Source organism: Nesoenas mayeri (genome assembly GCF_963082525.1).
Source record: "Nesoenas mayeri genome assembly, chromosome: 1".
In the NCBI taxonomy this organism is placed as follows: Eukaryota; Metazoa; Chordata; class Aves; order Columbiformes; family Columbidae; genus Nesoenas; species Nesoenas mayeri.
This window is the reverse complement of record NC_137541.1, coordinates 115,573,134-115,594,455: the sequence shown is the minus strand read 5'-3', so window position 1 is coordinate 115,594,455 and position 21,322 is coordinate 115,573,134. Positions and strand designations below refer to the sequence as shown.

Sequence of the window (21,322 nt, the reverse complement as noted above, 5' to 3'; positions counted from 1 at the left end):
TTAATGAAGGGATGAGTTAAGCCAAATTGTTTTGCATTGTTAGAAAAGAATTGGTTTATGCTTATAAAAATGGATGAAATTATCTAAATGATCCATTGAGTGCCCATTTTAATTACATAGATGGAAGGATTACAAGAGGACAGTATTTTATGTCTACCTGCTGCTTACTGTGAGGTCAGTTCTTCAAATTTTTATTACTAGACTCTTACATAAACCTTTGAGTTAAATTTCATTTTCAAATACACAAAGGGAAGTTTGTGGGCCATGGTCGTCTCTATTCATTGTATGGTTTTGTATTGTTTGTTTTTTGTGGGTTTTTTTTTGTTTTTTCTTTTTTCCCCCCTTTTTGTTTTTGTCTCTTTTTACCTCCAAAATGGAATGTTTCTGTTATATATGCAACATACATTTATATACATACCTTACATATATACGCTTATGTATGAAAGAATTGTGTGGCTATTTGCATATAGATGCTAGAACACTGTTTTGCAAGTCAGGTGTATTAAACTCCTACCCTAGCTGTCTATCTGAAACCTTGGTTTTGAGCTGATTTTCCTTTGGAAATGCTTTCATATAAGGTAAGGTAAATGAAGTAGCTTTTATTCCAAGACTTTTTTTTTTCATATCAATTCTCTTTCTAGCGTGCAATGATGCGCTTCTCAGAGTTGGAGATGAAAGAGAGAGAAGGCCAAACAGCTACCAAAGACTCAGAGGTCTGCAGATTCAGCCAGGCAGACTGGGAAAACTTGAAAGGAAACGGTGAAAAGAAGCCAAAGTCTGTCGCTCTGGAAGATGCCATTGCCGACCAAAATGACAATGACAGATGTAAGCGAATTTAGATGGCTTTTTGAAGCGTGTACGTGTCTCTGTGCCACGGCAGCCTGCAGTAAAGCTGTGCAGGCAGTGTAATCTTTGTGTTCTCGCGGTGATGCTGGTTAAAGTCACTGACCTTGGCCTCTGCGGGTATGGAACTACCATGGCTGGTGCTCTCCATGCTTGTTTTGGAGTCTGGAAGTTACCGGTTATGGTTGTACTCACTTTTCAGGAGATAGTTAACTGTCACCAAAGTTACTGTCCTAAAGAGATTGTCCGTTTAATTGATGAAGTACCACATCAACCAGTGAAAGCAAAGGTCTGAGGTTCTGTTTCAAAAGCAGAAAGGAGATGGGGGAAGAGTGAGAGGCAACAAGGAGTGCAGCTTCCCGAGGGTGCTGTAGCGCTGGGAAATGCCAATAGTGCAGCTTCCGAGCAAAGCAGGGATGGAGGACGGGAGGGTGATGGGGAGCAGGAAAGGGCATCATCTGCCAGGCTGTCTTATCTATAAAGGCTGGATATAAAACTCCAAACTATGAGAAATTAGTTTGCTTGGGTGACTTATTGCTGCAGTGGCCGGGGAGCATTGGTTTGTGTGGCTGGCTGGCACAGGTCATTGCCGGCAAGCGGGGGGATATGAAAATCCCCATGGGGCCAGCAGGGCTGGCTATTCCCTCTAGGTTGCTGCAAGATATAGGAGGACTGTGGAAAGTGTGTGCTAGCAGCACTGTCCTGAAAGCAAGACAAACTTAAAAAAGAAATTGTATCAGTTATGATTTTTGACTGTACGCAAGTTTTTTTTGTTTTGTTTTAAACTCATGGTAAGCATCTGGCTTCGATCCATTTTCCCGATTTTTTTTAAAATTTTACCTATATAATTAAGGAATGGATCAGTTCTTCCTGCTGCTACTTTGTTTTTAACAACTCAGAAAAAAAAATCTATGCCCAAAGTATTGCAAAACAAGAGGAAACAGACTGCAGACTGCATTGTGTGTGTGCGTGTGCACTGTGTAACTCGGTGGTTAAGTGTGCTCTTCTGTAGGTTGAGATTCATGAGTAGGGCTAGTAGAAAATTTCATTCAGGCAATTTAATAACTTTGAATTATTGTTCTGGTCTTTGGTTAATGCTTTTGGCAGAGAGCATGCTGGTCAATCGTACTTGCTTGGTTCCTCACCTAAATCAAGTTACTGTGTTATTGCTGTCACTGCAACAGCAGCCTCAACAAAAATCGGCCTGGCAAAATAGCAAAGGAAAGTTTTAATTGTGGAAGTGGAGAGTGTGCCGGGGTGGGGAGAGGCAGACTGAGCCCCTGGAAGATGAGCCACGCTTTCCCTTCTCCAGCCTGTATTGAGGTGGCTTCAGAGAGGAAGGCACTGCTGCCTTTCCGTCCCCCTGCTAAAGGCGAAAGCTCGGCAGGCTGCTGCCCCAGCTCTCCCCTTTACAGCCCCCCTTTGCTCCTCAGAGGGCTCAGGGTGCCCTGGTGATGCCCTCTGTTAAATCCCACTCTGGGTGTGCTGGGAAGTGTAAAGAACAGCAGCAGGGTCCTGGCAGCTTGTTCTGGCAGCAGGGCAAGATGAGTCTGGGGTGAGAGGGGGATGGTGGTCTGTGGGGTCAGGGATGGGCACAGGGGTGGGAGGCAGAGCCTACTTTGGGGTGGGGGAATGCTGCTGGAGGGATGGATCACTATGGGGAGGAAGAGCATGAGAGCATTGTTGGTTGGTGAAACATCCACCCTCCCATCCTTGCAAAAGGCTGATGATATGGTGTGTCCTTAAATTCATCATTTAGTGAGGTCTCTGGCACTTGAATCTGCTGGCTAAAATGTCTTGAAGGCTGTTAAAATAACTGTTGGAAGCAGGGAAAGTATGTTCCGTCTTATATTAGTTTGTTCCTCTCCTCTTCTAATTAGCTCTGACTTGACAGGCTATTTCAGAGTTTGGCTGAATGTCTAAACTCCTAAAAGTGCAGATCCGTTCTGCTGAGGGAGCTCCTCTCCTGTATGCATGCCTGTACAACAGCAAATACTTACCCGTAAAGATTCAGATCTCAGTAAAAGTTTTTTATCGTGGTGGTTCACCTCCTGCCCCTCGGGATAGCAGCTGATAAATCAGGAAACCAAGTTTTACGCTTCTTGAATGCTTCTGGTGTAGTGGCTTGGGCTCTGGCGGGGCTTGAGCTGCCAGTGGTCTTGATGCATCTCTCGCCGAGCAACTGGCAAAGGGGTGATGTGCTTTGCCTGCTCTTCCCCTTTGTTTTTCACCAGCGAGAGCTAGGGCTACTTATCTTTTGCCTTCCCTTTCCCCGCAATTTCTAGCCACGCTGTTGTTGCGTTTGGCTGTAAAACTCTCGAACGGGAACTAAGCTGCTGGGTTGCAACCTCTTCCGTTTTCCTTTCTGCCTCCTGCACGAGATCTTGCTGCTGAAAAGATGCTTCACCTCGTTTCACGTAGCATTCATCCAGCCCTGACTACAAGCGAAGCAGTTTGCTTTTAAGTGTGTGAGCGGGGAATTTAGGAGCAAAACCGGCGAGCTGTTAGGCACGACCCCTGCTGTGAGTGCTTCACCTGCTTGGTGTCAGTGGGGAAGAGGAAAACCACAAGCGAAACCGTGATTGTGGCACGGATCTGGCTTGTAAGGCTCCTCCGCTGCCGCCTCGGTGCAGCTACAGCCCTGCCTGCCGGGGGTGCAGGAGCTGATGGGGCCGTAGCAGCTGTTCGTCCCCCTGGATCCTCTAAATCTACCAGTGTGATGACAGCAGCAACAACAAAAGGCTAAATCACACATGCTTACAGAGGGATGGGATGGGATGGGATGGAAACTCGCTTTTTTTAGCTTGCCCTTGGACTTGCTAATTTTCCTACTTCTATAGCGTGTGTATGGACTTTATTTTGAGCAAATGAAGGCAAAATACCAGATTCCTCGAACTTTTCCTCCGACTTGCTCATGTATGGCTTTCCTATACCGAGAACCTTCTTAAGCTTCATCGTGCCTTCTGGAAAAGCAAAAAAAAGGTGGTGATGGTGTTTTGTGTTTTTTTTAAAAAAATTAATTAAATTAATTAATTTATTTATTTTAAGGCCTGATTTAAGGGAGGTAGCTGTGTTAGCTAATTAATGAGCAGTTAAAGCTAAGGAGTAAAGTAGAAGTGCTTTAATTCTCTCCCATCTTGTTTAGGTTTTGCCAGGTGTTCTGAGAGCAGCCACGAAGCTGCTTTGTTGCCAAGGTGACTTGTAAATGTTGCTGAGGCGATGCTGCTCCGGTGCATTTCCATAGCACAAACATGATAAATTATGGGATGCATATGTCATGAGTCATAGGATTGTTCAGAGATCAGGTGATTTGAGCTATTGGCATGGACACGAGCATCAATACAGACATGTGATGATTGCATGTCGGTTTGTAACAAAGCTCTTCTAGTGGTATTGAAAAATCATACCGAAGTGTGAAAGATTGAATAAATTCTACAAGCTGTGAATTTCTTGTTTGAGGAACATAGTTACCTGTTTATCTAATTTTATAGGAGGAAGAGACTGCCCGTTTAAACCTTAGCTGGGAAAAATAAAACCTCATATGTTAAAAATGTGATCTTAAGGCATGAGGTCATGGGGAAAAAGTTGAAGTGGTTTCTATGTGTGAAAGTATATGGTGTAATGTGCTGGAGACTTGAGAGCCCATGTTCAGCCTTAGCGTGAGGTGCCGGTGTTTCTTTGCATGGTCGTCTGCTGCTTTCCTCCCTGGGCTGTGTGTGTACCTGAACAAATTAAAGATGGAGACAGTAAACATGTCCTTTGCCCTGGTCAGTTATTACCTTCCTGTGATGGGACATAGTGCAAAAAGAAAAAAAGAAAGAAAAAACCAAAAGTCTGTGCCCGGAGAATGGTGGTTGCTTGTCCGTGCAGCACAGTGGGCTTGTGCACAAGGAAACGAATGTGGAAGGCTCCCAAGGAAGGGGTAGTTGGAGGGAAAAATGAAGTCGGCTGTGTTCCTTCTGCCCCATGGGATACTCAGAATTGGATGCAGAAGGTGACTTACGGAATATCTTGTTGTGATCTCTATGCTGAATACTGGGTTTTAGCATTTGGATAGTCATTAGTGTCCTCGGATGAGTAAAGGGTGACTTGCATAAGTGAGCACAGTGAGAGGTTGCTCCAGGGAAGAGGAAAGGCTGTTTTTAGCTGCCATGTTATTTGAACAAAAGAATTGCAGCTTAAACACTCAGATGTGTTTCCTTGTTTGCATCGTATGGGAGGACCTGCTCTCAAGCAGCTGACAGCAACAGGAAGATGGAAAAATGAAGGAAAGTTTTTTTGGGGCAGCATGTTTGTGCATACATGTAACTGTTTCTTGTGAGATTGTAATTCATGCACTAAGGAGATCATATGGGAAGAAGCTTGTTCTTCCTTGTTTCTAGTTGGCTAGGACAGTGAGAAATGGTTTGGGTTGTTGGTGCTGGTTCTCACAGCTGATATGAGACTGGCAAATGCTGGAGGCTTGAGGAAGGAACACGTCTAGGAGTTTAATCTCCTTACTCATAGAGGTGTGTTGCTATGAGAACTCAGCATTTATCCTGTGTTTCTGGCTACCTCGTCACTATTTGAATAATGATGATACAAAAACTCCAAGTATTTTGTTGTTTTCTTCCTTGGGCGGAGGAAAGGATGTTGTAGATACATGGTGGAGGGGAGAACAAAAGCAAATCAATTCACCTTGTCCTTGTGCGGTGTGCACGATAATGCTTATGTTGCTGTGCCTCCTGTTGACATTTATATCTTAATTTGGGGAGACATTGTGTCTGATCCAGGTTGCTTGCAAAACAGTTTGAGGACAGAGTGAAATCTGGTGGTAAAATATTAATAGAGCTTACGCTCTGCGAGTCAGTTGCCACTGTGCCAAGGGGAGAAACCTCTGGGCGTGCGATGTGTCCGTGCAAGCCGTGTAGAGAGCCTGTGTCCCGAACGGCGACTGACCTTTGTTCTTTTGCGGTGAAGAGGCGGGGAGCATCGGTGGCAGAGCAGATAGGCGAGGACGTGGCTGCCCGGCTTTGCCGGCGCTGTCCTCCCCTGTCGATGCAGGATTATTACACAACCCGGATTAACGTGCGGAGATGTCGCTCCCCTAATGGTCTTAACCGCATCTAGCGGGACGGATTTCAGAGGCGCGTGTGCAGCAGGCAGTCCTCGAGAGGGATTTCTGGCTCGGCGGCCGAGGATACGTGGCTCTGGTCGCCTGAGGGTCCCTCTCAGATGTGACCGGAGAGCGGAGGCAAAGGTGTCACAGAGCTGTTGGCAGCGAGGGGTTTTTGGATAAACTTTTTGGCTAAGCTGTGTGCAGTTCTCCTCGGCACGCGATCCCCAGAGAAACGCTGATGGTGATGAGCTGTTAGTGAGGTTACAGCAAATGTCTCTCCCTTCCTTTTTATTTTTCCACGCAGATGATCTGAGCGAGTGGCGCTCGGCATCCCTGTGCCAAGTTCACTTGCAGATAGAGACAGGATTAATCTGCGGCGGGTCGCTTTCGGTGGTGGCAGGCTGGAATTAGTTTACTGTTTCCTGCAAGCCCCAAAGAATTAAGACCATCATCCCCCCTCTCTACAGCCTGCTACTTCCTCTGACCCCGCGAAAGCTTCTCCGGGAATTGGTCAGGATGTGCCTGCCTTTTCTCAGGCCAGACAGTCTAAGGAGCAGGAAAGCTTGTCCCAATCTAGCAACTCTTCAGTCACTCCATGGTGTGTAGTTGCTGGGATGGCTGGAGACATGAAGGCTGTAAACAGTGGGAGTGTGGTGGAGAGAGCCCTTACCTGATCTCTTTGGGGAAAACGAGCGTATAAGTATAATGTTTCCTTATGTAAGGGGGAAAAATAGCAGATTGCATTAAAAATGTAAAATGAAATCCGATAGAAGCATTTCTGAAGTGATATTTAAAACGTGGCTGGTCCAGTATCTTTTGTTCTGTGTGAAACAGGACTGCCAGTGCTGTCATTACGGTTATAGGGTACAGCTGTTGGGCAGCATCTTCATGCCAGATGTGCAAGCTCGGAGTGTTGCCAGATTTGTTCTGGTTTGGGGGACACTGGCAATTAGAGACACAGTTGTTGTAAGCTGAGATACCTGTTTTCTGGAATATGTGATCATTGCTGGCCAAAAGGCGTGTGACAAACTGTGTTTTAAAGTCTTGAAGGGAGCAGGTGTTGGCCAGCCGGCCTCGTGGAGAGGAGCACTGCCAAATAACAGAATGGCCCGAGCATCCCGCTTGCCTGGAAGAAGTCAGCTTTTGATTTGATTTTCTTGGCCAAACATCTTCTGCTGTTTTATAAAGCAGCCCTGCAGGCAGCTTCCCAAGCAGCGTAAAAATGATGATGTGGTGTCTTCTGGTGCTTGCATGTATGTCCAGAGCCCTAGGTACTTCTTGGGGCCATATCTAAGTTGCGGTGAAGAAAAATCTCATCAGAGAGGTTTTCCCCCCTGCCTTCAGCCTTCCATTGCTGACAAGAGGTGTGTCAAGAATGGTAATGAAACCAGAGGTGTTGGCAGAGGTAGGAAGGTGCTCCCAGGATAAGGTGGGGTGCACCTGGGCTGCCCCTGGGGGCTGCCAGTGTCTGGATGCTGGTGTGGTGGGTCTTGGAGGGGACGTGAGGGGAGAGGGGCCTGCAAGGGAGCAATGTCTGCCCTGGTGAGGAGGAAGAGCAGAAGTTGATGGCCGGGCTGTAGGTGGGAGGAGACTTGAGTAAGGATGGGGAGGAAAGGGGAATGGAGTCCAGGTAGGAAACCAGCAGATGTGTTTGCAGGAAGGGAAGTGGGAGAAGGAGGAAGGGCAAGGAGGAGAAAGAGGAAGCCGTGGGGAAGTAAGAGGGAGCATAGAGCCAGTTTGCCAAACAAGCGGCAGATGTGCAGAAAGAGTATATTGGTCAGTCAGGAGGGCTAAAACGCCTGGGAAAACAACTTATTTGTGAGAATTGTAAATAAGAAGCTGATGTCTCAGCTAGTTTAGTTAAACCCCAGAAAAAAAAACCCTGTTCAATACGATGATAAAGTGCCATTTTAAGTCAAGCATCCCTTTAAAATTACTTAAGCTGTCTCTAAATTTAGAGAGAACATTATTAGAGAGAGGGACCTGAAGTTAGGGCAAGCATAACAACATGGGTGTGTTTGTGGGTAGTTTGTCGGACTAGTTTCTAGTAAGCTTTTCAAAGCTCAACCAGTCACTGCTCCTGGAAATACTCCCTGAAAAAAGCGAGGCCTCTTTTGAAAGGGGGTGACAGAGATCATGTGAGGTAGAGTGACTGGCTGGTTACTTAAAGTGAGGAAGCCTTTTTATAACCTTGGATTCAAGTAGTGCCTTTTGCAAAATATCACAGCTATTCTTAGTGGTATTACCGTGTATGTGTGTGCGTGCTCCGTATCCCATTTATATCTACAGAAGGAGGGACAAACGCTTCTAAGTCAGACTCTGCAATTCGATGTGAGAAGTTAGGGAAGGATAGGAATTAGTGAAAGACTAATATTTTATTATCATCATAAGGTATTTCTGCAAAGAAAGTCATTGCAAAGTGAAGCCTGGATTACTACCTACCATGATTTTGGGGAGTGAGGTTGCTCTCTAAAAAGGGTCTGTGCTTTTGATATCAAAAGATGTTTCTTTATTTAAAAAAAAGCATATTGTGATGTTTCTATGGCTGTAAGTATTGTGAATGTTCTTCTTAAATTGGTGTAAAAAACCCACAAAATACTGTGCTTTTGGGGGGTGCTGTGCTAGGAGAAAACTGCTGCCTTAGGCTGGCCAGAGACTTGTTCTGAAGTAAGATTTTCTGTTTATTTGCATGCCTCATAAACCATAAGTCATGGTGAAGATGACATTGAAGAGACCAGAGAGCATAACTTTCTCACAATGAATTGTTTTGTATTTATTAGGCCTTGTGGTGTTTGTTTGTTTTTTATTTTTAGGTAACTTTACTAGTACAGAAAACAACCAAGGTCACTTTCTTGAATCTCCTGAGGAAAAAAATCTCTCAAATGAGCAATGTTATTTAGAGAGACATTCTATATATGAAAAAGCAGAAGACCAGCCAACAGACGATATTGGCCAACATCCATGTCCACGTCTGGACAGGAAGCGTAAACACTCTGGTGAGAGAGTGCAAAATGATGGCAGCCAAAATGAAAACTTTGTGGATGAACTGCAGGATGAACTTGTATCAAAAGCAAAAAAGAAGAAGAACTCCAAAGGTAAGACAGCATTTTGCTTTGGTCTCTCTCAAGGAATGTCTTGTGAAAGGAACGTCCCTTTGCCTTAATGTGTTTCCATTTTTGAACTTGATAGTTACTAATGTGAGCACTGTCATTTCACTTAAAATTATATATATGTATATATATGTATGTATATATATGTGTATATATATATGTATATATAAAAATCTTGGCATATAAGGGTAAAGCACTAGTCGTTGGACACTGTAGCCACAGCAGTGCAAGTTACTGTAGTGCATGTAACCCTTAATGAGCAAACCTTTAAAATGTGGTGGTAAAGCTGAGACTATATGCCCCGAAAGTGAAATGTAGCTTTTGTTTTAAGTTGAGGGGGCTTTTTGATTAATTTTTAGTTATTTTTCCATTAGATGACTGGCCTGAGAGGGAAATGACAAACAATTCCTCTAACCACTTAGAAGAGCCCAATTGTAATGAGGTGACCAACCTGAAGGTGTGCATTGAATTAACAGGGCTCCATCCCAAAAAGCAGCGTCACCTGCAGCATCTTAGGGAACTATGGGAGCAGCAGGTGTCACCAGAGAGATCCCCGTCCGGCAAGTTGGGCCGGCAAAGCAGGAAAGATTTAGCTGAGGCTGTTCAGCCAGAGGCCACTGCAAAGGTCAAAGACTTCACAGAAGAAAGGCACACCAAGAAAAGGTCAGAGGCCAAAAGCAATAGAAGTTGGTCTGAAGAGTCCCTCAAAACAAGTGACAATGAACAAGGTATGCAGAGACTACTAGGGAAAACAGCCGGCTTTAGCATTTACAGTGACGCATGCTGCCACCGATGTTAAGGAATTGTCTAGAGCTTTTTTTTAATTTTTTTTTTTTAATTATATTTCTGTAGATGTCCATTTGTATAAGGACTGACACCTCTTTAAGAATTGCACTGTAGCTTGTATTTGGCAGACAAGAAAACGTGTTCGTGTATGTGTGTGTAACTTTGTGTTTGTGCATGTGTGTGTGTGTGTTTTGGCTTTAAATACTCTTTCATGGATAACGTGAAGATGAAGTTAATGTCTCTAGAGGAGAGCTGGGGGGGCATACAACGCAGGCATGCTTCTGGGCGAGGGAGGGAGCAAAGAGACTGCTAGTTGGCATAAGAGTGTTTAACCACACATAGCATTTGAGGGGCTGTGACCCTCTGAAACGGCATCAGTGCAGCTAGCAGCTCTTGATCTTGGGAACCCAACGCCTCCAGCACCCTCAGCACTTCTGGGTTTCCCTGTCTTTCCCAGGGCATATGCGCAAGAGCAAGGCTCATCCTCCTCTCAAAGATCATGCCTTGCTGCTTCGCCACGGGCATGTCCTATAAACCCTTGTGCTCTGCTCCCCACCCCATTGGCAGAGCTCTTCCCAGTGTCTGTTTTCTAAGGGATCACTTCCTCAAAGCACATCAGCTTTCCTTGACTTGTTTCTGGCTGCTTCTTTCCCCCTCACTCTGCTTCCTCCTTTTCCCTCCCTCTCCCTCTTTTCTACTCAGTCCCTATCCTGGGGAAGAACCCATGGAGTAAATCTGCCAAATTTTCCTTCAGATGGACGGGGCATTCTTCTGTCCCCACTGTCCTCAGCCCCCAGGCGTGTTGTCTGCTCTGCTGCTTTTCCCCTTCCCTGTGACATTTTCTGACGTAGCTTGGTTGGAGGACAGTTGGGGAACAGCAGCACGCAGCCCGCATGGCTGATCCCCCTTGTACATCCCCTGCATCTCGTCATGCGTCCCATCTCCTCTGGGCACAGTAGGCAGCCCTGATCTCCTCGTTCAGCTTTTCAGGTAAAAGGTTGCAAATACTTCTGTTTCCTTCCTTCCTCTCCTCCTCTTACTCTTCCAAGTCCTCTGCCTGGACTGGCTGTTTCTGGGAGAGGGAGCTCTGAGTTGGACATTTGGGCTCCTTCCTCCTTCACAGACCTGGAAGCTTCATCGGACTGATAGACATTCACCCTCCAGCTGGCCTAACCTGTAGTTTAGCTGAGAACCCCTCAAAGGAGAGAAGAAGAATGAGGGGAGTGGATCTTCTTGTCCCATGACATGGAAAGGACTCAGTCCAGGTTGTCCTGTACCGGTGAGAGTTTTCCTGGGTAGCATTTCCAAAATGGTCACAGGCAAAAGTATCAGCTTTCCTTCTGTCCTAAAGCTCCTCACCAGTCTTTCCCCCTTTATCTGAGGGCAGAAAACCCCAAACTTTGATGCTTATTGTTGGGGAAGATTCTCCAAAAGGATCTGTGGAGTAGGAGATCAAAACTTAGTTTAAAAGGAGCTTTGACTCTTCCTCCCTTGCTTCATGTGCTGCTTGGTGTGCATGGTATCAGCTCAAACATCCCTGCCCATCACCTGCTCCCCTTTATACTTTCAGAAAGAGAAACCTTGTAGAGATTAAAAGAGGGTCGCTAACAAGAAACCACATTGTGTAAGGATGCTCTGGCTTTCCCCTGCAATGCCTCCCATGGCAGCGACAGGCTTCTCTAGCACATGACCTTGGAAAAGAAAAAGAAGTGGCTACTGATTTATGCACCGCTCCCAAAGGCATTCAGATTCAGTCGCCCCATGGCTATGAAAAACCTCTTGGGTTTTGAAACCGCTATAATACCGTAAACCTGACTAAAATGTGCCTTGCTGTTCATTGTGCAAAGGCACTGGAGATTGTTCAGATCACTTTGCTCCTGCTCCTCCAGCCCCGTTGAAGTGTAAACCTGTAAATCTCGCACTAGGACAAAGACATTTTTCCTGTTTGGTGTGACAGAGCATCCTCGGTATGGCAGTCACAGGGGGATGGAAACTTGCAGCTTGTCTTTCTTGCCCAGGACTAGTCTTCAAACTTTTCCTAAACAAGCAGATGTGAATATGAGAACATACCCTGTTGCTGGCAGCTTTTTTTTTTCTCTGGGCCTGGGAACAGCTGTTCTCGGTACCCAAGCACTGCCTGTGAATGTGTCAGTCTGCTGCTGGAAAGCTGGTTGTATCCCAAGAAGGTCGAGGTCTGCCCCTGGACCCTTGAAGCCGTAGTCTAACAGCAGGATGGTTTGCCACCTGTGCCTGCAAATCTCTGGGAAGATGATGGGTGCTGACTTCTGGGCTGGTTTCTCCAGTTGTGTTCAAGCTGGGATTTTAGCATAGGAGGAGTCATGTGTTGCACTGCAAGCCACCACTGGCCTGTCACCCCTCTGTCCTCTGGTGACCAAGCAGTGGCTGCTGGAAGTGTCACCCCAGTGACTCTTCCAGCTGCTGCCTCCTTGCAGCCTCACTTGCAGGTCAGAACCACGAAAGCCAGGATGTGGCTTGCCCAAAACAATTTCAGGGCCCTGCCTCATCCCTCTCACAAGGTGACGTTGCTCATGCCAGCTCTCTGGGGTGCAGCAAGTCCGTGAATGTGGAGATGCCTGCAACCTCAGGGCACCGTGCCACTCGCCCAGGCCCATGGCTGAGGCAGGAGCCGCGGTCTCTGCTGGGGTCCCGGCTCAGCAATCACCTCCCGGCACTGCCGGCGGCGTGGTAGCCGGCTCTTCCGATGGTCCCCCAGGGACTTGCAGTCGCTCAGGCGGCACAAGGAGAAAACCTGGCGGTCCTCTTAATCAGCACGGAAACAAAAGCTGACGAAGAGAGGAGCCGGGAGGATCTCTCCCAGTGGGAAAGCCGCTGCCTGCCCCTCGGAGCCACCGCGGGTTGCAGGCAGCGCGTCGGCCGCTGGCTTGGCAGGCAGGAGGAGGCAGCTGCCGGGGCGGGAGCCGAACAAGCCTGCGTTCAGGTGACGCGGCGGCAGCTGCTTTTCTGTGCGGAACGTTTCTGCAGCCCGCTCCTGCGGGAAGGGAGGCAGGTCCTGCTCTGAGTCAGACGTGCCACAACCCACATCAGTTGGAGGCCTGGGGTTTTGTTTTTGGTTTTTGGTTAAGTAGGTTTTTTTCATGGATATTTGGGGATATTCCTGCCCACTCTTATGGCTTCTCCCTTCACATACGTAGTTGTCAGAAAGATGGGGTGGGATTCCAGGATTAACCGCTTGCCTTTTTTCTGCCAGTGTGTCTTGTGTTTTGCAGGCTGATGCTCGGCTTTTTCTGGATAGCACTGACCTCTTGCGATGTTATTGATCCTGAAACTCCTGGGCATAGCGTTGCTACTCTCCATGTCTTAGCTGCAGCACCCGTTTAGCCTGGTGCCTGCTGTCACTGCTGTGGAGGGTCGAAGTGGAGCACAGAGTTCACGTGGAGCTTGCAGGCTGGAGTACCCATTTTTTGTGGTGATTGAGCTGCTTTTATTGCTTCAGCATCCCTGCATGGGAAAGCCTGCAGTTCTTTGAGACAGGCTCCTCTTCCTGTGTTTTTTTCCTCCATCCTTTAGGTATTTCTGTCCTTCACCAGACTTGTGGGGCTTTTTTTCTTTCTATTCTTGTTTTTCTACGTGCAGCAGTTTCTTACTTCCTTCGTAACCTCATCGCTGCTGCTTTCCATCTTCGCAATTTTTTTAGTAATTGTTTAAGGAGATAATGATAAGACTTACGTATTGGAATAAGGCTTTCATGTGCTACTCCAATTAGGTTAGTTGGGAACACGAGAATTAAACGCTCTTTGCTTCATACTGTCTGCAGAGTTGGAAAGACAGCCTTGCATCCGTAGGCTCAGCCTACGACTAGGCAGCTTTCTTCAGGATTGCAATGCCTAAAAAAACTTACTGGATTTTTGCTGAACAATCTGCACATCGTGTGTCCCGTAAATTCCCTGACATCTGCTTGGCAAGCCATGGTATGCATCTTTTTTCTAGGAAGCAGCTCGAAAGAACTGAGGGATTTCTGTTTTCATCTTTAATCTAGAAAGCCTTCTGCAACTTACTTTCACAGATCTATTTAAAGGAAGACAAAAGTGTGAAGCTGCCCACCAAGAGGATTCTAGATTTTATTTTCTTTTTTACCGACTGTCTCTGGATCGAGTTTCTTTAAATAATGATCTCTCTGAGCAGCATTCAGCCTTATTGCTCCCGTCATAGCTTCTGTTCTGAAAGTAGCATCACTTCAGAGACTTCTCGGAGCAAAGGAGCCTCTTTCAAGTGCGTGGGGATTTTTCCGTACCTTCCCTCAGTGGCGTGGCATTGTTTCGCTAAAGTGTCCCTTCCTTTCCAGCAACCTTTAATTCATTTTTCTGCAGAGGAGTTGGTTCTGATGTCACCTCAACTCTCTTCCCAAGGGAAATTCAGACTATAAAAAGTCAACTTTCCTGTCCTTGTTTTGTTGTAAACCTGCTCGCGCTCTTGGAAAAAAAAATAGCCGTGCTTTTTGCAAGTGGCCCAGATCGTGGGATCCAGCTTGTTACAGCTAACCCGGGGAGAAAACCCGGCCTTGCCACTATGCTGCAGTGGGGGGCAGAGCACTGGTCTTAGTTGCCCGATGTCCTAGGGCTTTCTCATCTCACAGAAAGAGTCACTTTGGGTCACAGTCCTCGGCAAAAACACAGCTGATAGCTTTTCCTGCAAAACCCTTGCACTTTTTGATAGAGGGTTTGCACAGGGCTTCTGTAGGGACGGCTGCTTGAATAGCCTTTCCTCTCTTGGTTTGCTTTTCAAGCAGAAACACCGCTAAGGCGTTGTTCCCCATCTTATTGCCATCTTAGGGCTAAACTCACCTGTGGGACTGTGGTGTCCCACAAAGTCCTCATCCATGCCCTGGCCTCTCTTGCCTTCCCCTCCTCCCTGACCCTCCCTGTATCTGCCCTGCCACTACACAGAGCCAAAGGCGGGCGAGCCCGGCCGGGCCCAGGCTGCTGGAGGAGTTGGTTCCCTGTCAGATAAAGCAGTTCCAGGTAAGGAGGCGAGGTTTTTTTGACCTGGCGAGGTGGTGCGGCAGCGGCTTTCCGCTCCGCCTGCAGCAGCCCTGCACTGGCACGGCGCGGCTCAGCACCCCACGGCCTTCGCCCTGCCCTGGCACCTGGCACCGGGCATCTCATTTAGAGACTTTTTTTTGATCAGCGTTACAACTGTTAACGTAACGTTATAACTGGCAAGATGCTGTTTACGATTCGAACGCGGAACGCTTAAAATATTAATGATTTGAGAATGTAATTGGTAGATCTCTTAAGCAGTCGAGGAGCTTGTGTTAAGTGCTAGCAATGTGTTTTCCTTTTAACACACCATGCAACGTGTAATGCCTTTCCTTCCCATTTAGGCTTGCCCGTATTCCCAGTGTCTCCGCACATGAAGAGCCTTTCATCCACCAATGCAAACAGCAAAAGGCAGGCTCAGCCAAGCTGTACTCCAGCCTCGAGGTTGGCTGCCAAACAGCAGAAAATTAAAGAAAGCCGGAAGACAGATGGGCTGTACACAGACGAAGAGGAGGATTTCCAACATGCATCTCTGCTGCAGAAATACAGCGAGTGTGAGAAGCCATCAGGGAAACGTCAGTGTAAAACAAAACACTTGGCACTGCAGGAGAGGAGAAGGAGGTCATCTCTGACAGGGGATGACACCACAGATATCGAAAATGCTGAAGATAAGGTATCTTTATTTAGACTTAATTGTCCACCAGCTTCTCAGAAGGCAGCACCAGCCTGCTTAAAACTGATGCGCTGTCATGCATGCAGGGTAGCGGGGATTGCATTCAAATTCATCTGTGGATGCTTTGCACATTTTGTATTTGCTTCTCTTAACCCGACTTAAAGGCACTATCGCAGGGGGTTAGACATCTTGCATTTAAAAGCTGTAACAGGTCTTTCTTAAAAAATGTAATATCAGGAGGAAAGTATAATTCTTTGTCGGCAAAATATAATCCTGTGGCTGTATTGTAAAAATGAGGATAAAAACCCCCTCACAATAATGGTTTTGACAGGTCACGGTAGCAAGAAAAGTCAGGAAGCGACCAGAGCCTGCTTCAGACTGCGACTCCTCACCAGCCAAGGCGTACGAGCAGAAGGTGTACGATCGCCTGCAGCAGACTCCCGCGTTGCTTCCCGCCTCGCAGCCCTCGCAGCTGCCGATTGCAAGCCCCCCTCAGGACACCACCCCGAGCCGGCCCATGCCACCCGAAGCCCGGAGGCTTATTGTCAATAAGAACGCGGGGGAAACACTGCTACAGCGAGCGGCGCGCCTGGGCTATGAGGTAAGGGTCTCTCACTGCCCTGGGTGAGGTTAAAACCCTCTTTCCAGTTTGAGAGTTGGAGAATTTGCCAAGTGGCAGCTTTGACGTTGGTGGTTGAAATTTGTGAGCCCCCTTTCCCTGCTGCATTCCCTTTCCCGGTGCGTGGGTCTGGAGGCAGGTCCCTGCGGGAATGGGTCCCCATGGTTGGCAGGGATGTAGCGTGCGCGGCATCCTGTGTGAATGAGCAAAGGGTGAAGTTTTATTGGGAACCCTTGCTTCTGTTTAAATATAAGCCATCTGCAAACAGACCGGGTGGTTTTTTTTGTTTGTTTGTTTTTTTAAAGTAGTCTTTATAGTGATCTTTAATGAGCTGTGCAATTTTTGCTTTTGTTATTTGTGAAGAGTATGTAGTTTAGGAGAAGGGTTTTATTTTTTGTTCTTCTCTCCAAGGATTATCTAGGATGTGACACAGGATGTAGCGCTTGGAGTGTCCTCATGCATGATCAGATGCATCGTAGGAGCACTCTGCATGCTTTATGCTTGGAGACTGGAGATGCTCAGTGTAGCTGGAACAATATTGTCTAATGAAACAGCACCCCTGTTGCTACAAAAATCAGAAACCAATGAGTCCTCTAGCTCTGCTGTTTTGAAGCATGCTTTTATTGGAGAAATAGGGGCATGTAGGTGTGAGAATCATTGTTGCTCAACTTCACGTCTCACAAAGAAGTGTTTCATCGCAGGGAGTGATTGTTGCTTTTGACACAGCTGCGGGGTTTGCCTTGGTGGAGAGAGGACCTTGCACCTCAGAGCTGGGCTTGAAGCCCTCCCTGGAAGGTGGCATCAGCCCAGGTCCTGGTGGGACCTACCCAGCCTCAGGGATTTGTGGAAACTTCGAAATGCTGTTTGCATAGCTGGACACCTTTGTATGGACTGAGGCCTTCTCCAGCTCTGAAAGACAGGGTTTGTTGGAAGGGTTTTGTTTACCCTAGACAGAGGCTTCTTCTAACCCAGGGCACTTCAGCTCTAGTCAGGAGAAGTGTTTGTTGCAGTGTTGCTATGGTAATCTCCATCATTTAAATTATTTAATTTCCTATGGACCTAAAATTTCCCATGGATCCAAAATCAAAATGTGTTGTAGCATGTGCTCCAAGCTATCGGAGTGTATTTTCTTCCTGCACAGCAGCATCTGTTAGGGCGAGTACCGCTCACACATAGCAGGCTGCCGTGGGATGCTTGTGCACTTTGCCTTGTGCACCTGGAACGCTCCACTGAGCACAGCTCAATGGGAGGAGCTCCAAAACTTAGTGATGGACTGAGGTCTTGCTCAGGCAGGGGCCGGGGGCTCTCTGTTTGCTTTGCTGATAGCAGGAGCTATCTGCAGTGTTGGCCACTAGCAGGCTAGTTGCAGAAACCCGGGGATGCCTGTGCTCACCAAGGTGGGGGTCCTGGGGCCATGGGTTAACCTTGTGTGTTCACCATGCCTTCCCATCATCAACTAATCTGGGATTTTGATTTTCTGACTTGAATTCACCCAAAAGTTCAAGTGAACACCATGTTTTTAATAGGCTTGTATATTCCATTCGTTTGACTTGATTGTTTTGCCGGCATTGACAGTGCAGCAGCAGGTCCTGTTGTTGGCAGAGTGTGGGACAGGGGGGAGAGCCTGGTCTGTGTGCCTGAGCCACTGTCAGCATCTGGCATCAGCTGTGTCTTTCAAAGACCAGAGCAGTGGGTGGCTGCACCACCCATTTGGGGCTTCATTTGGCCTGGGGTGAGCTGTGGTAGTTTCGTTAGCTGTGGAAGTTCTGTAGCTGTGGTGTTTTTCTTGCTAGCGACCAGAGTACTGCAGTTATAAGAAAGCTGAATTTCCTTTGTCTCCAGAAAAACTAGAGTGGTCAAGAAGTTACAAATTCCTCTATTTAAAAAAGAAAAGAAAGAAAAGCTCAGTGGCTCAGGCTAATTTGCTGGTTTGTGACCTGTGACAGCTGCACACATCTGTTTTCCGCCGTCCCCGTTAGCGGGTCAGCAACCTTTGGTGGCTGCAATGTGATGGTCGGGGGCCGATGCTGAAGTGGGAGTGCTGGATGCTCACAGGCATGTGGGGGCTTCTCACAGCTGCTGTGGTGGCAGTGGGCAGCCTTGTGGCCCCTCGCCAGCCCAGCGGCAGAGGAGGCAAATGAGTCTGTGCCGCTAGGGCTGTGGTTTGCAGAGGGATGCCAAGTGCTGGTGCAGGACTCGGAGCTGGAAGTAGCTGGCACCACAAGGCACCACCGAGGCCTGATGGCAGCAGGGATGCTGTTTTGGGGCAGAGCAGCACCAGCAGCTCTGCTCTGAGACTGAGTGAGCTTGTGCCTGCCCTTGGCAGCCTGCCTGCCTTTCAGCAAGGATGCCTGGCGCCCATGCAGAGATCCCACCCCAAACCCAGAGGTAGCACCGGCACCTTTGGCTTGCAAAGGTGCTGGTGAGCTGTACATATTGTTCCTGGACCTGTGGAGAGCCCACATGCTCAGGTGCCTCTGCCTCACTCTCAGTTGCACAGTATGGATGTGCCCCAGACAGTTGCGGGAAGAAGGACACAAGCAGTTATGATTTTTCGTGTAAAAGCTGACGTGAGAGTGAGATATGGAAGGACAAACGCGCCTTGTGAATAGTCAGATAAATTGCAGGGCTGCAGTCAACAAGGCTACTTAAAGATAGTGTGGCAAATGGGGTTTGGTTTTGGAAATCCATACGGTCTGAGCAAAACCCTGCTGAAGCTGGTGGGAAGCTTTGCCTTTTTTCTTTGCTGGCCAGGCCGTGCTTCATCAGGATGTTAGCAACCCATCACAGTGTACAGCCGCTCTTGAATCCATTCTGTTTTCCCCATTTGAAACAAATGACTTGAGATAATAGTAGCCTTAAAACTGTAATTTACTTTTTGTGAAAGGGGAATTATAGGGAGCGTAAAGTCTTTTTGGGAAAAAAATTACAAAAGGCTTGCGTAATGAATTTGATGGGAGAGGAAACACTGGCTGTCTTTGTGCCTCTTGTTGCTTTTTGGTGTGCGTCTGGACTTGGAAAGTTCTTTGGTGAATTTGGGATTCAATCCTGCCTGGAAAGGCACTGAAATTAGAGGTACGAGTGGTATGTAGTAGGGATGCATGAAGACATGGATTATCCAGGCAGGGGGAGAGAGTTTGCCCTGAGGATACCTCACATGAGGGTCTGGCCCTGGGTGGCACTGCTGCAAGAGCTCCTGAGCATCCTCCTGCTCTTGCATAGCTCCCGTGGGGCTCCCGCACTCTGCCTGGGAACTGGCATCACTTCTGGGGTTTGGCACGGCGCTGCAGGGAAGCCTTTGGGTTCAGGTTATAGCGCCTTGACTAAGGGCCATGTTTTGGGGTTGGATGGAGGGGAGTAGTGCTTCTTGTTGGCAGCGTGCATGCCCAGGGCATGGGAGATGCGTGGGGGGATGCTGCCCCCTTCCCTTGGGAAAGGAGCAGGAGCCACCTCAGAGCGTGGGCTGCAGAGACTAAAGCGAAGGGCACCGCTTTGGAGATGAGGATGCACCTTTTAACATGGCTGTTTGCAACGTGGCTAACAACCTGCCGGCTGCGCGGCAGCGGCACAGATCTTGGCTGTTGACGTGCTCGCTTGGACTCTTTGGATTAACTACTGCGAGTGATTTTCAGACTGCTGGTTTAAATAGAGCGCCTGAACAGACATTAAATTGCCCCATGGCACTTTCACAGCCGTTTTCTAATGTTAGCAAAGGATGCTTGTGAAACCAAAAGTGTGTTTGTGGCACCACATGTTCCTGTATTAGGCAGTGATGGCTAATTTTTTTGTAAATTGAATAAATCATGTTAAAAAAAAGTTAATGAGGCATTTAATTAATTAACGATGTAGGGTTTTATGGTCTTTATGGTTACATTTTGTGGTTAATGACATTCTTCTTATAGCCTCTTAACACAGAATTGCCCAACAAAATGAGCCTTTTTGTCCAGTAGTAGGTATTCCACCCTAGGATGAGCCTTTCCTTCTGACAAAAATAGATGAAAGGTCTTTTATTTTGAGTTGCAGAATCTATTTTAAACGGTAACTGCATGCTAAAAGTGGAGCTGAACACGGCAGCCGCTTCTGCTACCTATATCCATCTGCTAATTTGCTGGCATGGTGGTCTGGTTTTGAAGGAAAATTCGTACCTCTGGGGTATAATTTTGTACAGCCCTTTCTCATGTGCTTGAGCGAGTGTGGGGTAAAGAGCATCGTTTCTAGACGGACTTTTATCCTTTAAGAGCCCCTGTTTGGTGAGAGGCGGGAGTGTGGGGATCCCAGGTTAAACTGGTGGGTGCATTGGGAGTAGGGGGTGGACCGCTCTGTCCCAGCGGCTGGTGAGGGGGATGCTCTGGTACCTGGGACAGGCACCTCATTACCTCCCTGCTTTAGCCTGCTTAGTGAGGGCCTGCTAAAAGAGCAGCTTCGTGCTGTATCCTGGATACCAGCTCTCAGGTCAGGTGTACCCAGAACACAGATTATTATGGGCTTTCCGGTAGATTTTGAAACGGGAAGAATAAATGCGTCGCACTCGGCAGTTGTTTTATTCTCTTCTTTTGGCAAAGCAAACACTCGCCCCCTTCATGCTGCATCCCACTTTGCAAGGATGTTGCTCCGCTTTCGAGAGGAGCGAATGCAAATTTAATGGCTTGCCGCTAATCTGGGAATGCAGAGGCTATTTTATACATGCAGCATCACTTAGAAATGTGTTTTGGTTTTTTTTTTTTTGTTGTTGTCGTTGTTGTTGGTTTTTTTTCTCTTTTGCTTCTGGGACAAATCGAGGAAGACTCACAGCATCCTAAATTTTTGGTTGAGTGATGGAGCAGTCATTGTTTCAAGGCCACCCGACAGCGTAGAGCTGAGTCTGGCCTAGCCTCTCGACCGTGGTATATTTGACTGCAAGATGAATTGTGTTAAATTCACATGGCTTCCCACGGTGCTGGGCTCATTATTGGAACCTGGCGCCTGGCTTTACTTCTGCATGCAGAAAACCAGGGTGGGTGAAAATGGGATTTCCCCAATCCTGATAGAGTTGGGCTTTTTTTTTTGTTTGTTTGCTGATAGCAAACTGTCCTTTGTGTGTCTTAAATGTGTTTTGTTTCGGGTCATGCGCTTTTTCTTTTCAAAATCAAACTGACATCGGCTGTGCTGCTGTTGTGCTTGTGGAATTTTCTGCTA

General features: G+C 47.4%; 1 protein-coding gene across 4 annotated transcripts in view; it reads left to right on the top strand.

Moving 5' to 3' along the window:
• The window catches only part of BCOR (BCL6 corepressor), a 58,535-nt gene that overhangs the window by 25,170 nt on the left and 12,043 nt on the right, over positions 1-21,322 (top strand). For 2 of the 4 annotated variants that reach the window (XM_080347961.1, XM_080347962.1), the window contains exons 5-9: positions 642-825; positions 8,755-9,036; positions 9,426-9,779; positions 15,200-15,528; positions 15,860-16,129. In XM_080347961.1, coding sequence (XP_080204087.1) covers positions 642-825; positions 8,755-9,036; positions 9,426-9,779; positions 15,200-15,528; positions 15,860-16,129 — 1,419 coding nt within the window. Of the gene's footprint in view, positions 1-120; positions 175-641; positions 826-8,754; positions 9,037-9,425; positions 9,780-15,199; positions 15,529-15,859; positions 16,130-21,322 lie in introns of all 4 variants that reach the window. The other 2 variants (XM_080347964.1, XM_080347963.1) reach the window with 2 other exon arrangements.